The sequence below is a fragment of the Tetrao urogallus genome (genome assembly GCF_951394365.1).
Source record: "Tetrao urogallus genome assembly, chromosome: 1".
In the NCBI taxonomy this organism is placed as follows: Eukaryota; Metazoa; Chordata; class Aves; order Galliformes; family Phasianidae; genus Tetrao; species Tetrao urogallus.
The window spans coordinates 157,797,244-157,824,117 of record NC_136813.1 but is presented as its reverse complement, the minus strand read 5'-3'; the positions used below and the strand labels follow the sequence as shown (position 1 = coordinate 157,824,117).

At 39.0% G+C, this 26,874-nt stretch overlaps 1 protein-coding gene across 1 annotated transcript in view; it reads left to right on the top strand.

Moving 5' to 3' along the window:
- The window catches only part of TMEM19 (transmembrane protein 19), a gene marked incomplete at both ends in the record, with an annotated part of 28,736 nt that extends 18,788 nt beyond the window's left edge, over positions 1 to 9,948 (top strand). Inside the window, 5 exon segments of the mRNA XM_079533200.1 lie at positions 3,757 to 3,870; positions 5,155 to 5,292; positions 5,565 to 5,819; positions 6,850 to 7,059; positions 9,785 to 9,948. Of these exon segments, the coding sequence (XP_079389326.1) occupies positions 3,757 to 3,870; positions 5,155 to 5,292; positions 5,565 to 5,819; positions 6,850 to 7,059; positions 9,785 to 9,948 (881 nt within the window).
- Between the last annotated feature and the right edge of the window lie 16,926 nt (positions 9,949 to 26,874).

Sequence of the window (26,874 nt, the reverse complement as noted above, 5' to 3'; positions counted from 1 at the left end):
ATTCCATAGCATGTTATCAAGCAGAAGTTTTGAAGTGGTGGGAATTCATCTTTCACTGCACAGAGGGCTGGCAGGGCATCTGTCAGTGGTTAGTGAACAATTGCTTGTACAACACTTGTTTATTTATTTATACACACATGTAGTTATAAATGTTATTTTCTTCCTTTCCTCTGTCCTAGTTTTATCTCAACCCACAAGTTCTACTTTTTTTTTTTTCCCCTGATTCTCTCCTCCATTCCCGTGGGAAGGAGAAGGGTGAGCAGATAGCTGTGGTTTTTAGCCAACTGCTGGATTAAGCCACAACAGTCAAATTTAAGCAGACTCATAACAATGTCATTTTTGCACTTCTGCTCAATAGGTATAGCTCTCTCAGCTTTTCCACTAATTAAGTTATTCCTGCTCTTGCTATGTAACAGGAAGGTGTAGGGTGGAGAACTGTGATGTCACATGAATCAGGGGCTAGTGGAAGTCAGGAAGCTGGAGACAAATCTTCTTTTTTGCAGAGGATTATGGAACAGGACCATGGGACATCTGTTTTCCATTTGACTGAAACCCTGGAAAGACCAAGATGTGAAGGGGAATTAAGCATATAGTAGGAGTGGACTTAATCAGATAGGAAAGAGAATTGTGATGTGGTGCTTTTCTTTGAGTTTTTGACCCAGCAGTTGACCCAGGGCTCACCTCCACACCATGTGGGGCATTGAGCTTTTTCAGTGCATGAAAAAGAGGTTGTTTTATCATGAAAACCCTTGTGCTGCATTGACAAGTGTTTCACTGGAGATGTGTTTGCCCTGCTTTCCTCTGAGGAGCCTGAATAGCTGCAGAGCTGTTGGTACCGCTGACGCAAGCACTCGTGTTACAAACCATTGTGTTCAGCTTTCCACTGTGGCAAGCAGCTGTGCCTGTGTGAAATTTCTATTCCATTAGCTAGGTCGCATGTAATGCTAGATTTGTGATGTCATATATTTGTATAGCAGATGTAATATAGTTTCTCATCTTTTGGTGTTGTTTTAGAGCAAAAGCCATGTTAATGATTAGCTTTACTGTTTTTTAATGGGCTTTTTTTAAACAAAACTCATGAAATCTTGCAGAGATAATCAGTTTAAGATATATTTTTGAGAGCCTTACATGAAGTTTAAAAGGAATCAGAGATACGATGTTCTAGACAGCAGTTGCACCACTTTTACCTGGTAGAATTTCTTGTCATGTTTTCTGGAAGTAGCATTCTTTCAGAGGAAGTTCAGGATATAGTCAGTAGCTTTCTTGTCTCTGGGTGCAAAGATAGAAGACTTCTTAACAGTCTTAGCAACCATTTCTTCCTATACTTTCAAATTTTTATATTCTAAAATATGTACTTGAAACGTCTTTTGCAGTGAAATGTATATCTTATAATTAAAAATGAGGTGATTCAACATGTATGCACATATATTAACTACTGCTAAGGCAGTAGATACATTGAGTCAGTTCCATGATTAAAACAACCCTCTAACTGGACAGTAATAACTCCTTTTTAACTTATTAATAGCTTTTATTTTAGTGAGTGTTCTGGAATTTGAGAAGGAAACAGATATGTTTAGGATGCTGAAGATAAATCATCTACGTAGAAGATAAGCTGCTATGGACACTGGTACTTTATGGAGTGGTGTGCAATATGGTGGCTCAGTGGGATACTGTTTTTCTGTTCTACAAAGAAATTCACATTGTAATGAAAGACTCTTTGGGGAATGATGAGGGGGAAGAACTTTTGTCAGTATCCATTACAAGGCATGAAACTGTTGGATACAGCCTGTTTTCCAACAAGTGTCTGCAGGGCTATGGACCAAGGTGCACAGTCAGTTTTTATACCGCTGCCAGGTTGGGAAGAGGTTGTGTGTGTGTGCATGGGCAGTAAAGAGGGACTCCTCTAAGTGAAGAATTCCAAGTCACCTGTGGTTCTCAGCTGAGCCAAGTTTTCTGTAGATCAGGGGAACAGAGACAGAACTGGGAGAACTGAACTAGGTAACTTCAAACTTGCTCAAGGATAAACATTTAAAGGGAAACAAGATTAACACCAGACTTAAATCTTCTGGCTACCTTTTCTTAAATACAAATCTGTAACACCTTTCATAAAAATGGTGTTTTAATAGAGGGGCCCAAGGCTTGCTGAAATAAGCTTAATTTTTGGTTTCTTTACAGTTTTAGGTGTTCCTTAGTTTACTTCGAAAGTTCCTACGACTGTTAGCCCTTTTGGTTTATATAGTCATAAGAACACCTATTGTGTTATAATGGATAATGGATGTTTTTGCAGATGCTGAGGGACATAAATTCTCCCTGTTGAGGAGGTAGACTGCTGTGGTGAAGAACCCAACAGCAGCCTGAAGATGGTTAAAGAAGATCAGTTAGCAGTGGAAGCAGTGAAACAAATATTTGTATTTTACACCATAGTAATCTGTAATTGATGTACTGCATGACTGAAGAGGTCAGTAGCCTGGTTCAGTACAAGCAGCTAATGCAGGAGAGGGGAACTGCATTGTGCAGGTTACCTAATATATCCTCATCTGTTTGTTGTTTTGTTGTTTTTATTCTGAAGTGAAACACATTGTTTAAAAAAAAAAATGATGATTTGCTAGCAAAAAAGAAAATCTCACTATTATAACTGTAAATTCATGGTTTCTCACCAGTGTAAGAACTGCTTATACTTGCATTCATCCCATCTCACAGTGTCTATAGCAGAACAAAAAAGAATGAGTGTGAGCAGCATAGGTAATAGCATCCATTTAGGAAGACTTATCAGGTAAAGATATTTCATCATAGAAATGGGACATCTATGTAGGTCATGAATGGCAAGAGAAATGTGAATAGGAAATCACAGAATCTTTTCACGTTCATTAGGTCAAAAACTACAGCAGGTGTCCAATGGAACTTGAGGCAGCAGTATCTGGGTAGATGAGCTACACAACAACTGGCTTAAAAATGGAATTGGGCAAATATGATGGGGAATGATTTTAGAAATTATAACGTAAAAGTTCCAATAAAAGGGGGAATATGAGTCTATATATCTTTCTTATACTCTTCTGTTGAGCACATGCAGCTGGCTGCTGCCAGGTGGGGTTCTGAGTCAGGCAGATGCTTGGCTTGGTGCAGTGTGCTGGTTTATATATTCTGAACCTTGATCAAAAAGCACCGTCATTGTCATGAACAATTCAGGTTTATTCAAGTTCTGAGCAAGTCAGTCATCACAGGATCTGTGAGAGAAACTCTTGCCCTGATTTGTTTTCTTAAAGTTGCTTTACATTCTTTTCACATGAAAGGAATGGTAATGCTTTATTAACTGTGGTTTTACTTTGTGTTTTATTCATATTTGAAACTGAATTCTATGTACCTTACTGTGGGTGTGTACTTTGTCTAAAATCTGAATATGTCTGTTTTATTCAATTAGGTTTCAGTTGTTCTTAACATTTTGCATATTAATGTTGGGGGCTTATAAATTCTTTTTTTAGAAAGAGAAATCTCATTGTGTTTATTTCTAACAAATTTGCCATTTCTTGATCATGAATTTCAGTTACTTTTATGTATTTTCTCTTTTCTGAATAAAAAAAAAAAATTAAGGCGTTTTGATCTTCCATTCATAAAAATACTTGGTTTTGAGTGGTAAGGAAGTTTAATCTCTGTTAAGGTCAGACTTTATATATATTCTTGGAGAGAAATATTTGTCAGATACAAAGGCACTAAAAAACTTACAAGGATGATATGTAACCATTTTGTTTTATTCACCAGGTAATATCCGACCAATTTCTCCATGGCGCTGGCTTTTTTCAGTCACAGTTCCAGTAGTGATTGTTACACAAGGTTTTAAGAAGAGGAGTCTTGATCACAGTGGTGCATTGGCAGGTACATTTCTTCTGAGGTTATTAAGCTAAACACTCAATAAACTGAATTAAAGTCCTTTTTATACTATGTAATATTCTTTTAAAGCCATTCTACCTGGTTCAGTATGGATGTAAGTATGCATACCTTGAATTCATACTGATTTTTATAATGCTTCAGTCAAGTTAACTTTTGCAGCTGTTTGCAGTTCACTCCATTAACGTTGTTAGATTTACATAATTCACAAAATTGTTTTGAACTCAGGTACAATTTGCAGTTAAATCTGCATGGTCTCATTTGTTTCACATGTCTAGAGATAAAGAAGTTGAAGAGGCAGGGATAATGAAAGTGCCAGCAACCCGCCTGCCTGGTAGGAAACCAGTGAAGATAACATGGTTTTCCTTTCTCTAATATCATAATTTTTGCCTCCCACAAATAAGAAGAAAATTAAGTCTATTACTCACTTTAAGCCAATGACTGTTTCAACAATGTTTTTCTTGGCTGTAAGGAAAGAAAGCTCCTGGTGTTCATTGAAATCTAATGTAAGACCTCTGGTTGAGGTGGCTGGCCCTTCCTTGTCATGTGGCATTGTCTGAGCTGATGGTCAGTGGAAAGAAACAACCTAAAGTCTATTCCTCCTATGCCACCCATCTGCAAATACTGTTCTGTTTGTGAGTTCAGGGGGAGGATTTTCTTGGTTTAAAATTATGACTTCTTCCAATTGTGAAGAGCTGTGGGCACTGAGAAATAGATCTCCTCTTTACAGAAGGAGGTAGGAAAAAAAAAAAAAAAAAAAAAAAGCAGCACATCCAGCAGCTCAAATACTAAAGAAAATAATGGAAAGGAAAAGATCAAACAATTCAGAAACAAAAGAAAATGAATGGCAGGAGTGGCCTTGTGTGGGGAGGGAGTTTGATCCTTAAACTGAAGATACATTTCCAGATAGAGAAGCTATACACTTCTCATATGAAGAGTCAAATTCTTTAGGCAGGTAACCTTTATCTTTTCCTTACTGATTTGTGGCAGGAGAAGATCATATGCTCTAGCAGTAGCAATAAAATCAACAATTTTAGTAGTTAAATTTACAAGAAAATAGTAAGGGTAACTGATATTGTTCAGTCAAGATGTCTCTAGAGTTTGCATTACAGATGTTAGATGCTTCATTAACTTTCTTATTGCATGTTTATCTTAGGTTTATCATGATGTTCATTTATCATGAAGATTGTATTCAAGAATATAAAAGTACTTAATTGCTTTGCAGTTAAGTTGTTACGTGAAGGAATTTTACATTCTTTTTCTTCTTTATAGGATTGGTGGTTGGATTTATCCTTACAGTTGCAAATTATAGTTTCTTCACTTCTTTGCTTGTATTTTTTGTTACTTCTTCAAAACTTACTAAATGGAAAAAAGATATAAAGAAACGTATAGATTCAGAATACAAAGAAGGTAAGCCCTAACACTGTGTTTTCTTCAGATCCCTTGTGAAGAGTAAATACTGTGTACCCTTTCTTTCAAAGCATCAGATGTGATGTAACACCCAGAATAGGCAACACTTGTCATTCCCATCTCCTTATCCCCATGAATGCAAGCAATTTACTTTTTGAAAATGTGCATTTTTTAAATTTAATTTTACATGTGTGCATTTTGCTTTTGTCTCCAGCTGCTGTATGTCAAGGTGTTTTATCTGAAAATACTAAAATTTCATTCTGTCACTTTAGGTGGGCAGAGGAATTGGTTGCAGGTATTCTGCAATGGCGGTATTCCTACTGAGCTGGCTATCTTGTATATGATAGAAAGTGGACCTGGTGAAATTCCAATAGACTTTTCGAAGTATTACACGGCATCGTGGATGTGCTTATCCCTTCTGGGAGCTTTGGCGTGCTCTGCTGGCGATACGTGGGCATCAGAGATTGGTAGTGTTATGAGTAAAAGCAAGCCAAGGTTGATAACGACCTGGAAACAAGTTCCAGTAGGTGAGATATTGTCTGTTCTATGTTTTCGTATCTTATGTTTTGTTTTGAATTATGCACCCAACATGAAAGGTTCCAAAAGAGCCTCAAAAAAAGCCCAAACGTTGGAAACAGATTTGAAAATGCTAGGGGGAATGTGTTCTTTGAAATGTAATTTACTCAGTTGTTTTTCTGCTTTATACCAACTGTGAGATGCATCGAAACAGAATCCGGTGAGCCAACATCATTCACAGAGATTGCTGTCACTTCTTGACTCGGGTACTTGAGTCTTAGGAGTGTTTATACAGACAATAACACAAAGACTATAAATTATTAACTGTGTTTTTCAGTCATTAAAATTTTAATCAATAGAAGAAATATTTTCATTACAGATGCTGTGGAAAGCTCTTAATCAAATTGTTCATTTCCTTTAATGTTTTACAAAGACTGTGCAAAGTGAGCCTTCTGTCTGTGAAACCATTTTTACACAGTAGATAACATTGCTGCCTTAAATCACTGTTTTTTGAGTCTTGCAGGCGTGCTGATACGTGTTTTAAGCATTTTATGGGCATTTTTTTACTCATTGTAAGTGTTCTTCAGATTTTATTTCTTTTCAGGAGGCTATCAAATGTCTTTTCTATGGATTTTGCTCTTTTAAACATACTGGTGAAATACTTCTTCATGTACTTTTGAAAGAGGCGTTGTTTTAATAGCCTGCAGAACTCAAGCTCTGTATTCTTTGAGCAATTCTTTCTTCCTCCAGTTTTACAGCAGTCAGATACCGGGTTGTATTGAGCAGTTTACTATCTGGTTTTGCTTCATTTATTGCTAGGAAATATTTGTAGATAACAAGCCTTAGAGACGGGGAAAGTAATGTTAATACACCAGTATATACACCAGTTAAGCATCTGAGCAGCTTCATGAGAATTATAAATAAAAGCTGTGATGACAGAGTCTTTTTGATAGATATGACTATAGGCATAGTAAATTTAAGTCTGTAAGGAAAAAAAAAAAAAAAAGAATTGTAAATCAGGTTGACTTTTCTTTGATTTAGGTACTAATGGAGGAGTTACACTGGTGGGCCTGCTCTCAAGTTTTCTTGGTGGCATGGCAGTAGGTATAGCCTACTACATAACACAGCTCGTTTTCGTGAGTGATCTGGATGTGTCGGCTCCACAGTGGCCAATTATTGTGTTTGGAGCAGCAGCTGGCTTACTGGGATCAATTCTTGATTCATATTTGGGTGCTACAATGCAGTACAGTGGTAAGAACTGTCTTTTTTTTTTCTTTTCCTGTTATGACCTAAAGATGGACTTAAATGGACTTGATATCAGGAAGAGCTGAGATGTACAGAGATACACAGAGTGCACATCACAAAGAACAAAGAGTCAGAGCAATGGGCATGATAATGACAACAAGAGCTATGGCAGTTGGTCCTCACTTGTGTACTTCATCCTCTTCCTTTTGCACATTTTGGTTTGATTGTCTCACATTATTGTCTTGGTGACTGAAAGACACCAGAGATTTCCAACACACTTCCTTGGCAAGAATAATTTCTTCCTCCTGTTTTTTTTGTATCTAATCATGGTAACCTTTTAGAAGAGAAAGCATCACCTTAATTTTGTCCATTCACTCCGACTAATTGGGAACTGCAGAATCTCCATTTCTTACTCTGGTGACCTAGTGATAGTGCCAGCTTTGAGTACTAAAAAAGAAGAGCTCTGAGAAGATGTGCCCCTTATTTTAGATTCTGTTTTTTGACTGTCTAGTAGGGTACTGTTTCCTGGAAGTTAAGTGTTTCATGAGCTAGCCGTGCTTTTATTTAAAACAAACAAATTGGTATCCATTGAAGAAGGTTGTCAGCTGGTTGATCCTAAATAATTCCACTATTTAGTTACTCACTGCTCCTTAGGGTCATTGTGAATGAACAATACAGGCAACCTTCAGACTAAGCCTTGTACTTAAAATCCATATCTGATGCTATTCTGTCCAAAAGCTGATTTACAGAAAGAATTTTAGTTTTCTGATTTGATTGTCAGTACACTTGTTAGAAGTCACAGTTTGAATTTGCAGATGAACTGCATGAGAGATAAAAGCCCATTGAAGCTACTGTCACAGCGAGCACTGCACTCTTGTTGATGCTGTGGATTTGGCTTTCCAGCAGTTTGTGTGCTCTATTCTTTGTAGATCCAGGGAAGTCCAAACCAAGATGGAGCGTTTAACCATGTGAGGAATTCTTACATATAATGCTTCATTATAAAAGATGAAGCACTGAAGCACACGGACCATGTTTCATTCTTCTAGTGAGGCAGATGGATTAAGATAATGTGGTAAACTTAGCTAATGCATGTCTGCATTTGTCATTTGTTTCTTACTCACTTTAGGTATTTTTACATGCTCAGCAACTTCTTTAGTGAGCTACAGAAGGGACAGTGTGCAAGTTCCACACATTCATTTCCAAATTTATAAGCACTTCTGGCCTGTGTTTAGTATGTATACATGTGAATGCTATACATGCATGAATGGTATACATGCTGTGACATAGATGAGTAAGTGCTGCTCATGGTGTGCACGCTGTTGGGTTACATCTCCCTCTTTGCTTAACCTGCTTTCCCAAACTGTGTTCCATGTGTTCTCATGAGAAGTGCTCCAATCTCTCTTCAGCATCTTGAAAAAATGAATATGGCAGTCATAACAGCTGTGATACTGTGGGTTTTTTTGGAAAACATGATGCCAGTGCCACCTATACCCTCTCTTGAGGTTTTACCTACAGGTAGTTTTGGTTTATATAATAGTCTGTTTTGAAGAAGTCGTCCTTTTCTACTGCACACATCAAGACTTTTCTTAACAGCTTTGCAGAATTGCATCCAGATTTTCCTGTATCTCCTAACTGAGATTATACCAATTATGTAAATAACCAAACTACAAAAAAAAACTTGCTGAATGAACATTTTTATGCTTTGAATCTACAATCTACAATGTATGTACATCTGTGGTATATGTTTATTAAAGACCATTTTTTTTTCTGTCAAGGAAGCTTGAGACATTCTAAAACGTAGCAAGTGTTGCCAAGTTGGTTTATGGGGTGTGCATATGGGGAGGGATGTGTTTTGTGTTTTCTGTTTGATTGTGTTGTTGTTGTTACAATTTGTCTGAGGTGCTGAAAATGTTTCAGTGAAGTAGGAGTTCCAAATGATGTTTCTGTATTGTGGGCATTAACAGATACTCCAACATACTGAGAAAAATAATTTTAGTTCAAAATATGCTCATGTGTTTCGGAGCGTTCATTCATGTCAGTCTTAGGTCTGTATGTATGCACACACCTGATCAATACTGCACTGACCTGTGAGTGGCCATTAAAATCTAGCATGCTAGAATGCTAGATTTTTACCAATGTATAAAATTGGACAAAGCATTGGAAAGTACAGAGTGACAGAAAATGAGACAGTGCTAGAACACTGTGGCACAGCAGGAAATTACTTAAGTTATAAGGATTAAATGTATGGTGGTATAAAACTAAATAGAAATGTTAAATTCAGGCTCTATCCAGAGCTTGTTTTCTCTCAGCTCAGTTAAGTGTTACTTCCATAGTTTTCTTTAAAAAACAAATAAATCTTTCTAAAAGTCAGTTGTTTCTGTTCTGTGCAGAACAGCATCCTTTGCCTTCGTGGCTCTCCCAATAGCTTCTTCCTCTTCTGATTTAAGCTCATGTTTCCTACCTTTGTTTGTCACATAGCTACAAAAAGAGGTAAGTAGACTCGGTAGAAGCATAGCTGCTCAAAACTTTGAACTTAAAGTATTGCATTTAGGTTCCATTCTTTGAATCTACCAGATGTAGTTAACCATAATTTTGGTTAGTGTTTTACTGTCTTTTCTTACAAAGTCAGACACTGTAATGGTAAAGGGAATGTAGAAAATTGCATACACTTGGTTACTGTTTCTTTTCATCTGCTTTGCCTTTTTAAAATGAAGTCTTTATCTCTCCTCAGGTTTTGACAAGAATATCAGCATGGTTGTCAGCTACCAAACAAGAGACTGCCAGCACATATCTGGAAAACCTATATTAGACAACAATGCAGTAAATCTTTTTTCCTCTCTACTCGTTGCTCTGGTTTTTCCAGCTGTGGCATTGTGTTTCTGGCCAAGACGTTGAAATGGCTTAAGGCTTTTGGCATGTAGTAAGTTTTATTCAGTCTTTCTTAAAGTGCTCTTTGAGCACTCTTAAAGAAAGGGATCTGAACATTTGAGAAAGCCAATGGATTTCCATCTCAACTTATGTAAGCTTCGTATGGCAGCAGTCATCCATCAGGACAAGAAGTTTTGTTAATTTTGCTGTTGCTCTTCTTTGAGTGGGTGCAGATCATTGCCAAGTGAGGTAAAGCACTTTGTTTGTCCTCCTGAAACCTAAGGATTGGCTTCAGTGGTCTCAAAGGAGGAGCAAGAGGCTGGAAATGGAAATGTGATCTACGTTTACCAGGGCATTGGAGCACTGAAGCTATTGTCCAAGCCAGGCCCAAATCCTCTGCAACTTTGTGTAGGCAGCGATAATACAGGTAGAAAGGATGAATTCTGGTTTAGTATTCCCTATAATCTGGAGTATGTAAAGTCTTATGGAAATGTTTTAGGGAGGAAAAAAAAAAAAAAGGTAAGCCTTGTTGCCTATTCTATATCCTGATAAAACTTTTCCTTCCCTGAAAATGCAGTTGTTAAAAATGATATCATTATGTGACGTTTGGAGCAAAAGACTGTGGTTAGAATTTAAAAAAAAAAAAAAAAAGGTGTTTGCAGTAAGAATAATAAATTTGCCCATGTTTATTTGAAATTGTTGTTTCCTAACTAATTAAATATATGAAGATTATTATCACAATTGTAATGCAATAGTTATTAAATTATCTGGAATTATCTGGAATTCACATTCATTGTTTTATAAATATACAGATTGTCTCTGTAAGCACAGAATTGCTAATTAGAGTTCTGAGCAAACTGTATTCTTTGGTTCCTGCAGAGCAGTGTAAGTTTTTCTTACTTCTGTTTGAGGTGGCTATTCACAGATGAGAGTCTCAACCGAAGAAGGTACAGAGGTTATCCTCAAAGTGAGTAGAGAAAGTTTCATTGACAAATCATTTTGAAGTGGGAGTTTTATTGCTTTGTCTGCTATGTCTGCTGGTTCCACCTCTCATCGTTATACAGAAGATGTGGAAGTTACTGAGCCAGCATAGGTTGTATTTAAACTTCATGCATACCTTCATAGTAACTGGAGATGTTCAGAAGGTAGAGCCCTTTCTGTTAACTTGAAAGCTTCTTATTTTTGTTGTTAGAGGTAGGTGAAGATTTGTATTAAATAGCTGATTTTTAGTTTATCTTTTCTTTTACAAATGTTGTGTGTGTCTCCTGTCCAAATTCCTGTCCAAATTCATTTGGATGGTACTCTGTCACTATTTTTGAGAACGTTCAAAGATTTTAATACCTTCCATATTGGATTTGAAATTTACTCTACAAGTCTGGAATTCAGCACTGGAACTAGTGAACTGTATTATCCAGCTTTTTGAAGGTATAAAAGCTTTCTGAAAAGAACAAGTTGTGTGGTTGCTGTATGTCAGCCTTTCTGCAGAAAAGCACACAATCATGAAAGGAATGTATGCAGTTGATCTGCAGCAAGGTATACATGAGTTGTTTCTGTTTTTTTTTTTTTTTTTTTTAGTGGATTTATGCTGCTTCTACATAAAGGCTCTGTTAGTCAGCTTTTAGGATTTTATTGATATTTCTGTAATGTTTAGAGTTAAGAAATGCACATTTTTGTGAAGTAATTTTTCTTTCAATTGAATGCCTTATTTTTTTAATATTATTTCAGTTCCTGAAATAAAGTCTGCTTTCAAATACTGAGGTAGACTTAGCCTGCTTAGTCTCATTTTAAAAATAGCATGTCACAGTGAGAAGACATCTGTGGTTTTAACTCCAGCATGAAAAGCTTTGATCTGTTATCACGTGAATTAGTGTGATCCTATCAGAGTCCTGCAGGAAGGACTTTCAAAGCCCACTGTTTGGAATTTTACCTTTGTCTTATCTTCATGATGGTGACACTGAGTTGTTTATGAAATTCCCACTCCTAAATCTTCAATATTTAAAAAGATCAGAGTGCTCTTGAACTCCAGAAAAGACAGCGTTGATTCTAGGTATGCTGTATCAACTGAGGTGCAGCTTATGCTAATTTAGTTACTTCTTTTTAATAGAAGGTACAGGGAGGAAGAAACAGTGTGTGGCTGTACTTGTGAACAGCCTGTTAAGTGGCGTGTCACTAAGAGCCATTACTGAGATGAGAATGGAGCAGACAGGGATGTGCTGCCTTTCCACGTGATACTTTGGGAAATAGAAACTGTAGAAGTAAAAGGGAAAATGAGGAGAGAAGCTACGTTGAAAACAGAGAAATCAAAAACACCTGAATATGTTTTGCTTCAGAACTTTTGGTACCTTTGCTGTGTGAGATAACTCTGTCACTAAATTTTATTGAAGTGACAGATTTTCCACAGCACCAAGAGGATGCATTGAATTTTTATTTTTTTTAATTGAGAAGTTTTGATTGTGAAACATTGTTCCTCATTTTGGGCTTGTTTTCAGATGTGTTAGAAGTTCAAGTAAAAGTATGAGAATGGCATAATTTATTTTTAATAAATAACATATTGCAATCACTCTGTGTATGAGAAGTCTTTAGCCTGGTCTTGCTTAGGCTTGGTGTCCTGATCTTGAGTGTTGAAGGGTATTGGTATCAAAGTATTCAGAATTACTTTGTATTGCTCTTAGATTGTCTTGGGTCTGTCCATGTTGCTGTTGACTGGTCTGTCATTACAGCTGTAAAGCACAGTTTGCTGGGACAATGAAATAAAGTGGTATAAAAAGTGAAGGGGATATATCACCTCTCTTGAGATTTAAAGACTAGCTAACATTCAGATAACTCACTTTTTTGACAACAAGGGGCTGAAAAATCTTGAAAGACTGTTGACATTTTACAGACGTTGGTTTACGGATTGGATAAATCCAGCAATAGATTGATATTCACATTTAAATCTGTTAGGATTTCATTTTTCACATTTGTAAGTGGGATATGTTTTCCTGTGTTTTCCCCCAGTCCCTTCTCTGATTTTGATTATCCAGATCCTGAAATTGCACTAGATCATTATTTTTTTCAAGCAGGAGTTATTTTCAGGAAGTTGGAGTGTTGACTTAGAGCTTTGTAGACATATTGCACTCTGCTTCTGGCAGTTCATCCAGTGCTGCCAGGTGTTTGTTGCTTCACACCACGACCAACCTGAGTGTCTACATCTTCCAACATTACTGCAACTGGGTAATCCCTTTCAATTTAAATACTTGCTTTGTTTAGGGGAGATGTGGGATGGAGGGTCTGTGGAGCTCTCAGAATTAAGGGCCTGCGTGTGAATAAGAGCAGGGATGTGAATTCACTCAGACTGTGTGGAGCACTACAGCACACCCAAGTCTGGAGCTGACAGTAAATATTGCAAGTCCCAAATGAAGATGAAATCTGGAAATGTAGAAACAAAATTGTCAGGCAAATGATGCCTTGTACTTACATCCTCTGCTCTATCAAACTCTGAGCCAAAATGAAACAAATTCCAGCAGGACAGAATTTCTTCAGTAACATTTCTTTGGCTTCCATCCCCAAGGAGGCAGCTGATCAATATGAATATCTTGCTACTTGGTGAAGAACTAAATGACAGATTTCTTTGATGTACCGTAAGAGCAGTAACTGTGGTCCTCAGCTTTCCTCTGTGTGCAGGTTCTGAACCAGAAACATCCTGTGTGACTGACTGGTAGTGTGAACAGTAGTGTGGTAAATATTATAACTTGAGGAATATCATTAGAATGAATCTACATTCCTTTAGTAGGCCATCTAGAGGGTTGTTGGCTTTATACTGCTTTGGGTATTGTTGCCCTAGAGTGGGGGTATGTGCTGGTTCCTGACAGAATGGCTGTAGAAGAAAAGACTGTGTGTAGCCGAAACATGGAAGAACCAGCTTGACCTGTATTGAGGGCAGGGGTTTCATAAAGTGGATCACCACCAGCCTGGAAACAACTGCTTTTCCTGGGGGACAACTTGGTTGGACTTAGTGCTTCACAGACAGCTCTGTAATTTATTTGCCTCTATTCCCCCCCCCCCCCCTTTTTTTTTTTTTTTTTTTTTTTTTTTTTTGTGGCAAGCAAGAATAAGGCAGAACTAAACTCCTCTATGTGATCACCTTCAGAATTGAATTTGGAGGTTCAAAACCATACAGCAAATCTATACAGCAGTATGAATGTACTCTGCCTTTAGACAGAATGCCAGTAGAGAGCAAGAGAGTAAAAATTCAAGTCTTCTTGTGCTTGTTGGTTGTTCTCCTCTCGTAGCTCAATAACTGCTTCTATCAAGGCTTTCCAACTGCAGTCCTAGCTGCAAAACTATGAAAGTAGAAGGACCTCGTTAAAAACTTCTGTCAGCATGAGGGAGTAACGTGCATGGATGTCATGCAAAAATGAAGGCCTCTGCAGGCACTTCTTGTTACAGAGGTGAGCTCTGCAGTGTAACCTTGTGCTGTGAACTGGAGAATGTTATTCTTAATGATCTCTTTCACTTAATCCAGTTATAGGCTTTATACAAGCCTTTGGGTTTCCAATGTGTTTATCTGGGTAAATACACTAATTAACTTCAACCCCCACAACCTAGCACAGCTGTGTATTTATAAAAGCGTTACAATTCCCATGTAACAGCTGATGAACTCCTGCTACAATGATTGCTGAAAAGTTCGTCCCAGTACTTGGAAAGCAGTGACTCTGGCTTCCTGGTTTCCATGTGAGCACTGTTCATGAACCTGATACTTCATTATTCCATTTGTTGATATCCTAAATCCTGGAATCACTGATGAAAGCTGCAGCAATCCAGTGCTTATCCTAAAGCAGTAGTCATTTCAGCCTGCTGTTGGCTGTCGTTAGCAGCCAAACACCTCCAGTTATGCTACTCCCAGTACAAAAAATATATGCATGATCTTTTTGTATCATGTCTCCTCCCAGTGTGTTTTAAAATGGAGAAGTGAAAACAGGTAATTCATAGTGCACTGGGATAAGAAGCATGGGTGTAATTCGCTATTAGAATTCTAGAAGTCGTTTGGATGGTGCTCTAAGAAAAAGAGAATGGAGTGTCAGCATGGAGCGTTGCATTCACAGTGTCTGTAGCTCTGAGCTAAGTTAGCTATGCCAGGAAGAAAAAAAAAAACCCTAAAAATGCCTAATCCATTATCACCAGACAAAGTGAAAGCATATTTTAATGTGGGTAAACTTCACAGTTTAAACTGACACTGGCTTGTCTATAGATTTGTGAGTAATATACCTCAATGATTCAGTTTGGTTTCATTTGGAGCGGATTGATGTTACTTCATTTGGTTCAGCTCACCTGAAGTAAGAATGTAACATAAACTTGGAACTTAGATGCCTTTCCTTTTTCTTGTGATGAATCCAGTCTCTTACTACATGTTTTGATTCTTTTCCACAACAAAGAACTGCTGGACATCTTCACATATTGCTCTGTGTGAGGAGATGTCTTTGTTCTTCATATGTGACAAAGTCAGGAGAAGAGAGGAAAAGATAAACCCACATTAGTTTTTGAAAATGCAGGCTGACTTTCTTTGCTCAGTTCTTTCTTGCAGATGTTGTTGTGTTAGACTGCAAGCTCCATCTTGATTACAATGAGCTCCAGTTCACTGACTGCACCCTTTGATCATCCTTAGGCAGAATGCTCTTGTGCCTGCAGCTCTAAGTGCAATCTCAGGAGCTCAGACATGTACAGCACTTGACTTGGCTGAGCCTGCAATAGCATTTTTAGAAAGAGAATGTGAATACCAGGAGGCACCCATTGGTGTTGATATTCAGCATCTAACAATGCCCTGAAGAGTGAAGGTGTTGACTGTCATTTATACATAACATAGCAGTAAAATCCTACCAGATTCAATAGGCACATACAGGACTGCTTTTTGACACCTCTAATTTTCAAAACCTAAAATTGATAAGAGCAATTCTCTCTGACAGCAGCCATTTGCTAAAGCTGAAATCCTACTGCTTTAAGAGTTCTGTTCTAATTTGTTTATAGGAAGGATAATGTATATATAATATACATGTAATATACAATAATATAATGTTTATAGGAGGGATAATGTGCATTGTAGGTGCACATTTTTCTTCACACCATCACTAGGATAGCGTTTTGTTTAAAGGTTACTCCTATTTTTGACTGAAAAGGAAACACTGGAACTGTATGCTAAAAAGTGTCTTCTAGAGATTAAATGGGTTTGGTTGTTGAAAGTTACTATTAAATCTGTGGTATTTAAATTCACTTCAAAGATGGCTCTACGCACCAGCAGTTCTTCATTATTTAAGCAAGAAGCAGTGAGAAAGATGACTGGTGGCAACGAACATGTATCAGCCTATGGCCACATTTTCATGGAATGCACCAGTCCCAAAACAACACCTGCGTGCATGTTTTGGGGCTGCTATCACCAGCTTTTTGCACTGTAACAATTAAAGTATTTTTTAAACTGTTAGATGTCTGCAACACGAGAAACATTTCCTATTTATTTTTTGCTATTATCTGAAGAATTCGGTTTCCTTTGTTCCTGTCTCCTTTATCTCATTTTCTGTTTTCAGCTTTAGCTCCTCTTGCAGTCTGCAGCTGTTCTTCAGTCCTCATGAATGTGGCTTAGAGGAACAACAGAACAGTGATTCTCTTCATAGCAGGAGATGCTGAGTTGGTGTTTGCACTTCTGTGCATGGCATGGGACTGTTCTGTTTTGAACCATTATTTTTTCCTTGGTAGTGCAAATAGCTGTATAAAAACACAGCCTGATGTCCTCTGGGGTTTATGATGTGTCCTTTTGCATCCATGTTGATAAAAAAAGTGAAACGTAAAACAATAAAAGCTGATTACAGGGGTTGAAAGTTGTAGAAAGCTGAGCTCCCCTTTTAGCACTGAGGTTTTTTGAGGAGTGTCAGGATACCTTCTCCTGGGAGAGAGTTTAATGCACAGAGACATCTTTACAGATGAACGCAATGCTAAAGTGTGAGCTCAGCATCTTCCCCCCACAACCCAGGTGTAGTCCTGCCTGAGCCCATACCAGAGCACAGCAGAGGACCTTCTGCACCAGAATTGTATAGCTTCTCTATCCAAGAGCATCTAGATAGAATAGATTGTCTACCATTGTTTTAAATAGAAAGGCTGAAAAATAGATTAGCTTTGTATTTGTATTAGCCCTACTGAAGAGCTAGCAATCAGGGTGTACTTCTGTTGTTTGAAGAGCCTTGCTAACCAGCAGTCCACAGAGCCCTTTGCTTCAGCTGCTGGAGGTGTGCCCTGCTCCTATGGTCAGGTCCATAAAGTGCATGTGCAGCTGTAGGGCTGAGTTAATCAGTTTTAACTTTGCTGAATTGTGCTTAGGCCTCAAATGTAATTTAAAATGATTGTATTATTACTGCCATCACTTCAGACCCTCCCTGGCCTAGAACTTATTTTCCAGGTCAAAAAAAGCACCTTGATAGTCTTCAAGGGAGGGTTTAAGGAAATGAATGTGGATAGGCTATTTATAACTGCTGCACCCAGAAACTGGGTGTAGTAAAACTCCTTTAAATTGCATAGTACTAAGGTGATCCACGTTGAAGACAACTGAAGATCCTCCAGGTAAAATGGGCTGTCAGTGATGGACTGTAATTACTCAGATGGAAGACTGAAGCCATGACAGCGTTGTCTAAAATGTAATCTCTATAACTCATATGAGAATTAGTCAGAGAGGATGCCATGATTGGATTAGGCAGGAGGTCAGGGTATTTGATGGCAGCAGTAGCTTGCTGGTCTGTGAATTCTGCGTATCGATCACTTTTGTGGGACTAGAAATGTATCTGGACAAGCAGTGACTCAAAATAGTGGGTCTTGCGTGTGGTAGAAGACAGAGACACTGGTGTATAAGCATAGCTATTGACCCAGGCAGAGATCATGTGACAGGCAACTGTCATGAATATGCATTTATGCAGATGTAAAAAAGCATTTCATCAACTAATTAACAATGAAGATAGCCAAAATTTCTGCTGTACATCTCACTGAGATACTGGAAAGTGTCCATCATGCTTTGCTGCTTTGGTATGACATCTGTTACCTCTGCAGCATCACCTCCTGGGCAGCCTGAGCTGGTGGGTGGCAGCCTTGTCCATGGCCAGGGGTTGGAATTTTCCAACACAAGCTTCTCTATGACTTTTATTATTTATTTTTGCTTTGGATTTGCTTTTAGTTGCACAGTTTCTTCATCTGCTTACACTAATGCATGTAAAACTTATTTTTACACAAAAACACCTAACCAGCCTAAAGCGTTCTGACTCTGAACGCTTGACCCTGAAAGTGTTCTGAGCCTGAATAACCTGCAGGCTTTTGATGGTTAGCAGAAGTGATTTTCTGATAAAAGCACAAGATTAGAAGATGCCGTAGGATTTCTGAAGTGTTTTGCTTCAGTGGAGATGCACTATAATATAAATATATAGAATCAACAGTGCAGTATCAACACTGGAGATGGAGCCAGAGACAGGCCAGGAGACGGGGCCGGGACATTTATCCGCAGACCATCAGGCACAGCTGGAGACAGGCAAGGCAGCCTAGTCTCAAGTCCATCCAAAAGACACACTGGGAGACGGACAGCAGGAAGCAGAGCATGACACAGGCACTGTAGGTAACAAACACTGCTACCACCAAGACAAGGTGGTCCATTCTGCCTTTGTTCAAAGACAGTTGCTGCGCACAGAACAGTGCGTGTGTGGAGAGTGACTGATACCACAGTGTATTTGTGGCATCAGAGAGACCTTGTCGTTTTGTTGAAGTATATAAGCAATTTCTTTTATGTTTCTCCATGGAAAGTCAGTTCAGATGGACAAGTAACTTCAGCATTCACCTTTTAAATAAGCTGTTCATACTGATAGATGATTTCTTTCATGTTTTCCTATATGATGCTAATAAACAGAGGAGAAAAACAGAGTCTAAGAAATGGCTCCACTCTGTGGAAGGATAGATGGAAAACCAATCACTATCTACAACTTCAGACCTTTTTTGAGAACACCTTTGCTAAAATAAGCTAATTTTCTAACTCCTTCCATGCCTTTTAATATTACCAGCAGCTGTCTTGTATGAAAATGAAGTAGGGAGCTACCGAAATGGAGACTGAAGCTTCCAGGCACCAGCTTGTTTCCAGCAATTCCCGTGACTCAGCCATGTGAAAGAATTGCGTTTCTGGATCTTGTATTGTTCCTTTGTCTAATGCATGTAGAGACATGACATTTCCTAGGAACATAATGTATCATCAAATTGGAGCAGAAGCCTCGGGATCCCTCCTGGAAACTGTCCAGTGCTGGATGCCTCAAAGGAAGAATCAATATGAAGTAAGAGAACTGGCCCAGGCAATTAGGAGCTGACCTGCACAGGCGGTAGTTTCTTTACTCAAATTAGTTAAGAGGCTGCATATTCTCAAACTTCAGAGGTCTTGTCTTTAATAACTGATGAGGAGTCCAGGAGCCAAGAGATGAGAACTCACAGCGCTTACAGCTCTGCTATACAGCATTCTAAAATTCCTATAATGCTTTCACCACCTGAAAGGCAAAGATGATGACTGAGCCTAGATGTATGTTCATCTCCTATGAAGACTCACAGCATTCCCCTTGCAGTTGTCCTCATGTGGTAAGGACAATGGGTTGCCCTAGTAAGTTGTGGATGCCCCATCCCTGGGAGTGTTCAAGGCCAAGTTGGCTGGGGCCCTGGGCAGCAGCCCTGAGCTAGTGGGGGGCAGCCCTGCCCATGGCAGGGAGTTGGAACAGAGTGGGCTTTAAGGTCTCTTCTGACTCAAGCACCATTCTGATTCTGTGACAAAGTAGACAAGAAAGTCTGACTATTTAATGAGACAAGAAGGTGACACAAGACTCTGTGCACTGAGGAGCTGAAAGTAAGCAGTGTGGTCTGTCAGCCTGTCCTTCCCTACTTCCCTGGTAAATTCATCTTGGGCAGCTGTACTAAACATGTCTGGATTATCTGGATGGGTCAAATCCCTACCAGAAAGCTGCACTCTGGACTTCTCTCTGCTATAGTCATCTGAAAAAGAAAGCAAAAATGGTGGGAGCAGAACTATTGCTCCAGATGACTTGGATAAGCCTGAGAAGGTGAGGACAGAGAAGATTATCCATCATTAAAGAGCAGTCGGGCCAAGATTAAAGAAAAGGGAAGGACAATTGTCAGTGTGGACGGAAGCCACTTCCATTCAGTTGGAGCAGCACATCAGAGATGCTAGGAAACATCTGAAATATGGGGCTAGATGAGGTGGCCTAAAGATAGTTATAGATCTATATTTAAAATAACATTCCCAGTTTCAGGGTACAGAGCCTTTTTTTTTTTTTTTTTTTTTTTTTCCCCAATTCAATCATCAGCTTTTGGCATATCTAAATCAGGAAATGTCTTAATCGAGTTACACTGTTCCCATTGCAGTTACAATGTAGAGCTAAAGTGGTGTATTGTATTGGCACAATTACACTGATATATTTCCTAGCTCAAAAGCTGGCATAGAAAAAGATGCAGAGATGTCAAGTAGGGACAGCACGGGGATCTTCTGGATGAATTTAGTGAGTAAAATTGAGTGAAATTCTTCCTGAGGCAATCCAAGCAATTTTCTATCTTTCTGCAAGTTTAATCTGGTGGTAATTACATACCAAACATCACCAATAAATACATATATGGTATAGCTCTTTTCTTGAGCCACTCGTTGATTTAGGGGAAAAAAAAAAAAAGAGAGAAAGAGAAAGAGAAAGAGAAAGAGAAAGAGAAAGAGAAAGAGAAAGAGAAAGAGAAAGAGAAAGAGAAAGAGAAAGCCCTAAGTGTTTGGCTCTGGTGTTCCAGATCATTGCCACCTACTGAACAAGCAAATAGTGCTCACCGTATGTAAGAATTGGAATTTATCAGAAAATGCTTTCAGCTTTTTACTCCTTAGAGTAAAAATATTCACCAAGAAGAGAAAGAAACATTTTTTCATGTAAAAAGTTCATGATGTTTTTTGTCAAGAAGCTCAATCTGAAAGTATTTCCACTGGAAAAAATATTGGCTTCAGTGGAAAAGTACTACTGGGCTATCTTGTGGAGAAAAGGCTGAGCTTGATTGTTCTCTCAAAAGTTACCAAGTAATCCAAGTGTTCTCTAATGTGCACTTTACAGTGAAAGACCTTAGGAATAGAATCCACTCGGGCCTGGCGCTAGTTGCACCTCCACTGCCTCTTTTGCCCCTTCTGTCCATGGCCTTAAGGCAATCTTAGCATGTTGGTGGTCATCAGATAATATCAAATTAAGACAATGTCTCCCATTTTGACCCAAGATTTACATCACAACTCTCCATGGGATTTTTGGTTGACTGAACCAGCAAGTGTTGTGCATTAGTTTTTTGACTGTATTCTTAAACTTGTGTCTATTAAATACCTAAAGAGTTATGTCTACAGAGAAGAGTAAGGTTCAAAAAAAAAAAAAACAAAAACAAAAAAAAAACAAAAAGGGATTTATATGGAAAATAAAAGTACATGATTAAACAGTACAAGGAGGAATCTTTCAACAGCTCGATGACTGTAAGAATGAAAATTATGTTTATTTTAATGTTTTTGTGGGCATCTCCTTCCTTCTGTGGCAGGACTACAGTGATGCAGCGCCATACTTGGGTAAGAACTGTGCAAACTGGGACAGTTAGGGCATGACTGAGTGCAGATGACTGTGTGTCTTCCATATGTACTCTAAATGAGAAGAAGAAGTGTGCAGCTGGGTTTGACAGCCCAGTAATACAGATATAGCTTCCAACAAAACTACAGTCTGCATGGAGTCTTGCTAATAAAATATAAAGTTTATTATTAACAAAATGCTCTCACTGTTTTTTTTTTTTTTTCTGTAGTATTTATTGTGATTCAGACGGCTGTTATTTTAAGGGAACAGTGAATATTACGTGGCAAAAAGTTTTCTTTTGCATGTGTATTGAGAAGCAACTGCCACCTCAAACTTGTGTATAAATTCACCTGCAAACTACAATTACTAACAGTAAATACCATCAGCATTATCTGATCAGCATTACCCTCAGGCTAAGGAGGGTATAAGTGAATAAGTGATTATTCAGTGAGAAATAGGAGTCTTGTTTGGAGGTTCGTCATCTCAGACCCTGTCCATGAAATGCCCAAGAACATACAAAGGTTATTACAAAGTCACCAAATGATCAGCTGCCCAGAAATGGAAACACAGAAGATTTGCATCATGAATCCTTGCAAAGCTGTATGGGACCAACTGACTTGAGGCCAAAGACCTCAGCTCGGCTTGAGAGTTGTTTTGTAATAGCGGTATAAGGGCTATTACTACAGGGGTAAAATTAAATATGAAACTCAAACCACAGCAGAGAAAATCGGTGCTGGAATTTCTGACAGGCTCCTGCCTTTGGCTGCATCTTCACTGTGAGTGATATGTCCAGCACTAAGAAGCGCTGTAGTGGCTCCAGATCTGTTCTCTGTGGTTTTACTTCAGGTCTGAGCAGACTGTGAAATCTCTCTCCAATGGAGATTCTGTCCCAGGATACAATGTCAAATTACATATACATGCACCCATATCTGCACACCACATGCATACACAGCTGTGCTTGCTGTGCAGGGCTGTTTATCCCAGGTGACAGGCGTGCACTGTGGCAGCACAATGCTGCAGTGCTTTTGCTCATAAACAGGTGGAAGATGCGTGCCAGAAATGCAGCGCTGCTGCTGGCTCTGAGCAGCAATTGGTACAATATGGGCATCACACTCGTGTCGTCCTGGTCTCTGGTTTCCCACAAAACTGAGGCAATGCAAACCCTGCTTCGGGCCTGGGGAGAGGAGGCAGACCTGGAGACATGTTTGTGGGCAGAAATTGAGAATCATTGCTGTCGCTTCGGCTCTCCATTTCTAACCATGAGAGGGTTTGAATTTTAGAAGAGACTGCTGAATCAGTCAAAGCAGAAGGATGTGTGTCTTTTTTTTAATGGGATGTGTTCTCCTGACAGTAATTGTGTAATTGCCCTTTATGAACTACGCTCTTTTCTTCCTGCTGTGCCCATGTGACTCTCTCCAAACTGGGTTAGGGACTGTAATTGAAACACGAAGAGCTGGCCTTAAAATGAAAATTTCTAAAGAAATAAGTAATGAGGGGAAGGAAAAGGCTGACTGATTCAGCTTCATCTGATTGGTGGGTAGAAATGAAAGCACTTTCTTTAAGGGTTTATATGATAGTAATCCCGATGCCCAGCCACTTGCTTTTCACATAATATTTCAAATTGCAGGACCGAACAGGAGTCTTAGTTGAGCACATGAGTAAGAACAGGGTAAACCTGTTCACTTTCTCATTACCGGTATCTGTACTGAAAAGCATTTTGAGGACCACTCTGCAAAGGAAAGGATATGTAAAATTAAATGTATTTGAGAGTACAGCAATAAGTTTTGTATTGGTGGTAGTGATTGAACGATGCAATTAAAATGTTTTTTTTTTCTTTCTTGTTTTGAAGTCTGCTTTAGGATAAACTGCTTCAATTTAAACCATATGATGTATTCCCAGGATTTCTCCAATTATTTACACAAAGAATATGTTTAGAAAGCAGTTTTTTTTTCTCCAAATTGTAGAAGTCTTAGTTGAATGCACAAAATATTACTGAGATGTTATGCTCATTCCGGCCATTAATAATTCTGTCTTTATTTCAGAAATAAATATGCTGAGTACAATACTGAAAAATTAGTTTTATATGTTTCACAGCTGGCTGAGACTGTTAGCCTCCTGTGAGCTGTGGTGACAGCCCAGAATACTACCTGTATCTGGCCAGTTGTGCCAGCAAGCTCTCAGCGAGCTCATGCAAAGTAGACAGGGAATAAGGAATCATTTGCTTCATCTGGTCATTCTTCCTGGTTTAAAATGTTCATTTTGAATCTGTATTTGTCAGCTCTGGATTCCCTCTCTGGCTTCTTTCCTTGTGTTTGTCCCTGCTATACCACTGATCTCCTTCCTGTTCTCTGCCTTATTTTCACGCCAAATTTCAGCATCATTTTTACCAATGATATATACAGAAATAATTTTTACTCTGACATTTGTATCAAGGAATTACCACCATCCTTTTACTGCAGGCATACGCAGAGATGCCAGTCAGGCTTTGACACTCATACTCTCTTTGTTGCCTAAGAGTTATCACTCTTACACCCCTTAGATCCTCACGCTTTCCAGTAGACATCTTGTCATGCACTGACAGCCCAGTTCTTAACACTGCACATCACACTGACAGCACATTACTTTACTCTTGATTAGGAGCAATTTTATATGTGCTTTCCAGACAGTTTAGGAACCCCAAGGAACCTCAAAGGAAACATCCATTTTCAAAGCCAACAGTCCCACTGACAGCTGCTTTGAGTCACTCAGTCTGTTCTTGATGCACTGCATCTGTGCTGATCACTTTATGAAGTAATTATTTTTCTGATCATTAACACATGGTGCTAAGTCAAGCAGCTTAAAAATTAGCACAACTATGTAATTATCTTCTAACAGCTGAATCTGTAACCTCATCACAGCTTTGTTTGACCAGACCTACTTTTCCATTAGACATTGTTGACTGGCACAGATAATATACCAGTGCCTCACTTAATTGTCAGCTATTCTTTCACATCATTACTTCTCTCCTTACGGTCACCTGCTCCTGCCACAGCTGAAGATACGAATGCCATGCTGAGGAGTCATCAGTGAAGGTCTGTGTGTACAAAGGCAGTGCAAGACCGTACACATTAGACACTTGTCAGTACCCAGGAGTTGGTCTCTGAATGGGCTGGTCACTGTGATGCTGCTGATGAAGGTGTGTAATTGATATAGGGAGCTTCCAGCAGGCTGGTTTTCTCAGAGGAGCTCATTTATTTCCTCCCTGTGCAATTAGCACTGCCTGGCTGCAGCTCAGTAGTGCTGGAACAAGTGGGCTTTACGCTGTCCCCAGGGAGTTCTATTAGCATCCACCCTTCCTTGCCATGTTCCTGTTCCCTGGGTAGGTCCTTTGGAGGATTTACAGGCCGATCATCCATCCAGAAAGCATAAAACCTCTAGTTTATTGCTGCTGTTCTCTGGGCCTCACCATGGACCTGCTCCCACATCCCTCTCACTGGGAGCACAAGGGAACCTGCAGTGCCCTGACTTCCCCCGTCTCTGCCACACATTGTGGCAACCTGTGACTCTGCTGGAAAGTTCCATCCTTTATACACCCTGAATGGTAAAATGCAGGCCTGCCAGCTGCTGCACTGCGTTTGCAAACATGGGCATGATTTTTTCAACAAGGCATGATCTTTCCAGCAAGGTTTGCTAAGGACTGACTGTGTTCTAGGTAGCTTATAATTACATGGGTCACATTTTCATGTGTTTTCTTTTTTTTTTTTTTAATTTATAGTTTATTTTGACATAATCTCTTTGTTTCTGCCTTCCTTTGGAATTTCCCTGGTCTAGCAGTGTTTAGAATAAGCACTTCTGCTTTTTTTTTTCCTCATTCTTAATGCTGTCATAGCCCATATCTTGCAAACGGACTTTTGGAGAGGGAGCTATTTGCTTTTGTTCCTATGACATTTTAAAACCTACTGACTTTATAAGCAGTGGGTTTCTTTCTACTTTGTCTGAGCAGACCTACTTTTCCATTAGACACTGTTGACTGGCACAGTTAATAATGTTCCAGTGCCTCATTTAATTGTTAGCCATTCTTTTACATCATTGCTTGTCTCCTTGTGGTCACCTGCTCCTGCCACAGCTGAAGATATGAATGCTCTGTTCATGTTCTGCCTATCATTATGGTAAATGGCTAACAATTGCTTTCTACTTCTGCCTTTCATGTCTTTGTTTTAATTCATATTTGTTTAATTTCTGCTCCAGCTCATCCATGTGGGGCATTTAGTGTAAGTTACCTCTGTATCCTTCTTTTTTAAATCATGGAGTTTGTTTTTTCTAGCGTTATATGCTCTTCGTAGAGAAGTCACAGTTATGACTTCCACTTTTCACAGATCCATAAGATCATTAAGGTTGGAAAAGACCACTAAGATCGTATACTCCAACTATCAGCCCACCACCATTCCCACTAACCACGTCCCTCAGTGCCACATCTACATATTTCTTGACCATTTCCAGGATCTGTGACTCCACTGCTTCCCTGGTGTCTCGCTCCAGTTTATAGGAGGGAGAGGATGTTCTTTTATTATCTATGTACCCGGCGTGAGATTAAGAAGCAACGGTTCAAATGTTGATCCGACCAGTTTATTACAAATCTTAATCAGGGAAATGGGGAAGGGGAGGACGGACACTATTATGAATTAGGGTAATGGGGGAAGGGAAGGAGGGCGAAGAAGGATTCTCACACCTGGGCAGCCTGTTCCAATGCCAGGCAGAATACAGACATGTTTCTATGAAGAAATTCAAACTTATTTTCTAGTTTGTTTGGTGGCCTTTTATTGATTTCCAGCAATATCCCTTTATTGAGTTTTTCTGGTTGAAATGGTACACTGAAAGCTCTCTGTAGCTGAGTCGTTAATAATAATGACACTTTATAGCATCTTCAAAACAAGTTACAGTGTCCCATGAGCAATTTTTCACTATCATTATGACTGTTAAATAGATTATATCATATTATTTTTATATTTCAGCCATTCAAAACGTCCACACAATTTTCAAAAACACTATTCATATCACATTTTGTTAGTAATTTTTTTCCCCTTGCTCCATTCCCAGGCTGCTAATATAAACATATCGGAAAGTAGATGGACTTGTAATGTATTTATCCTCTCATTGCCCTCTTCTGATTCCCACTTGGTTGCCGGCCAGGAGGACCAACCCTCAAATGAAACCTCCAGACCACCTGCTGGACTGAGGACAAATTCCACACAGCCAGGTGCTCACATTTGCAGCAGCTGAGGATCCAACCATTTGCATGGAATATTTTCTGCTCTCTTGGGGTGCAGCTTCCCCGTAGTACTGCCTGGGG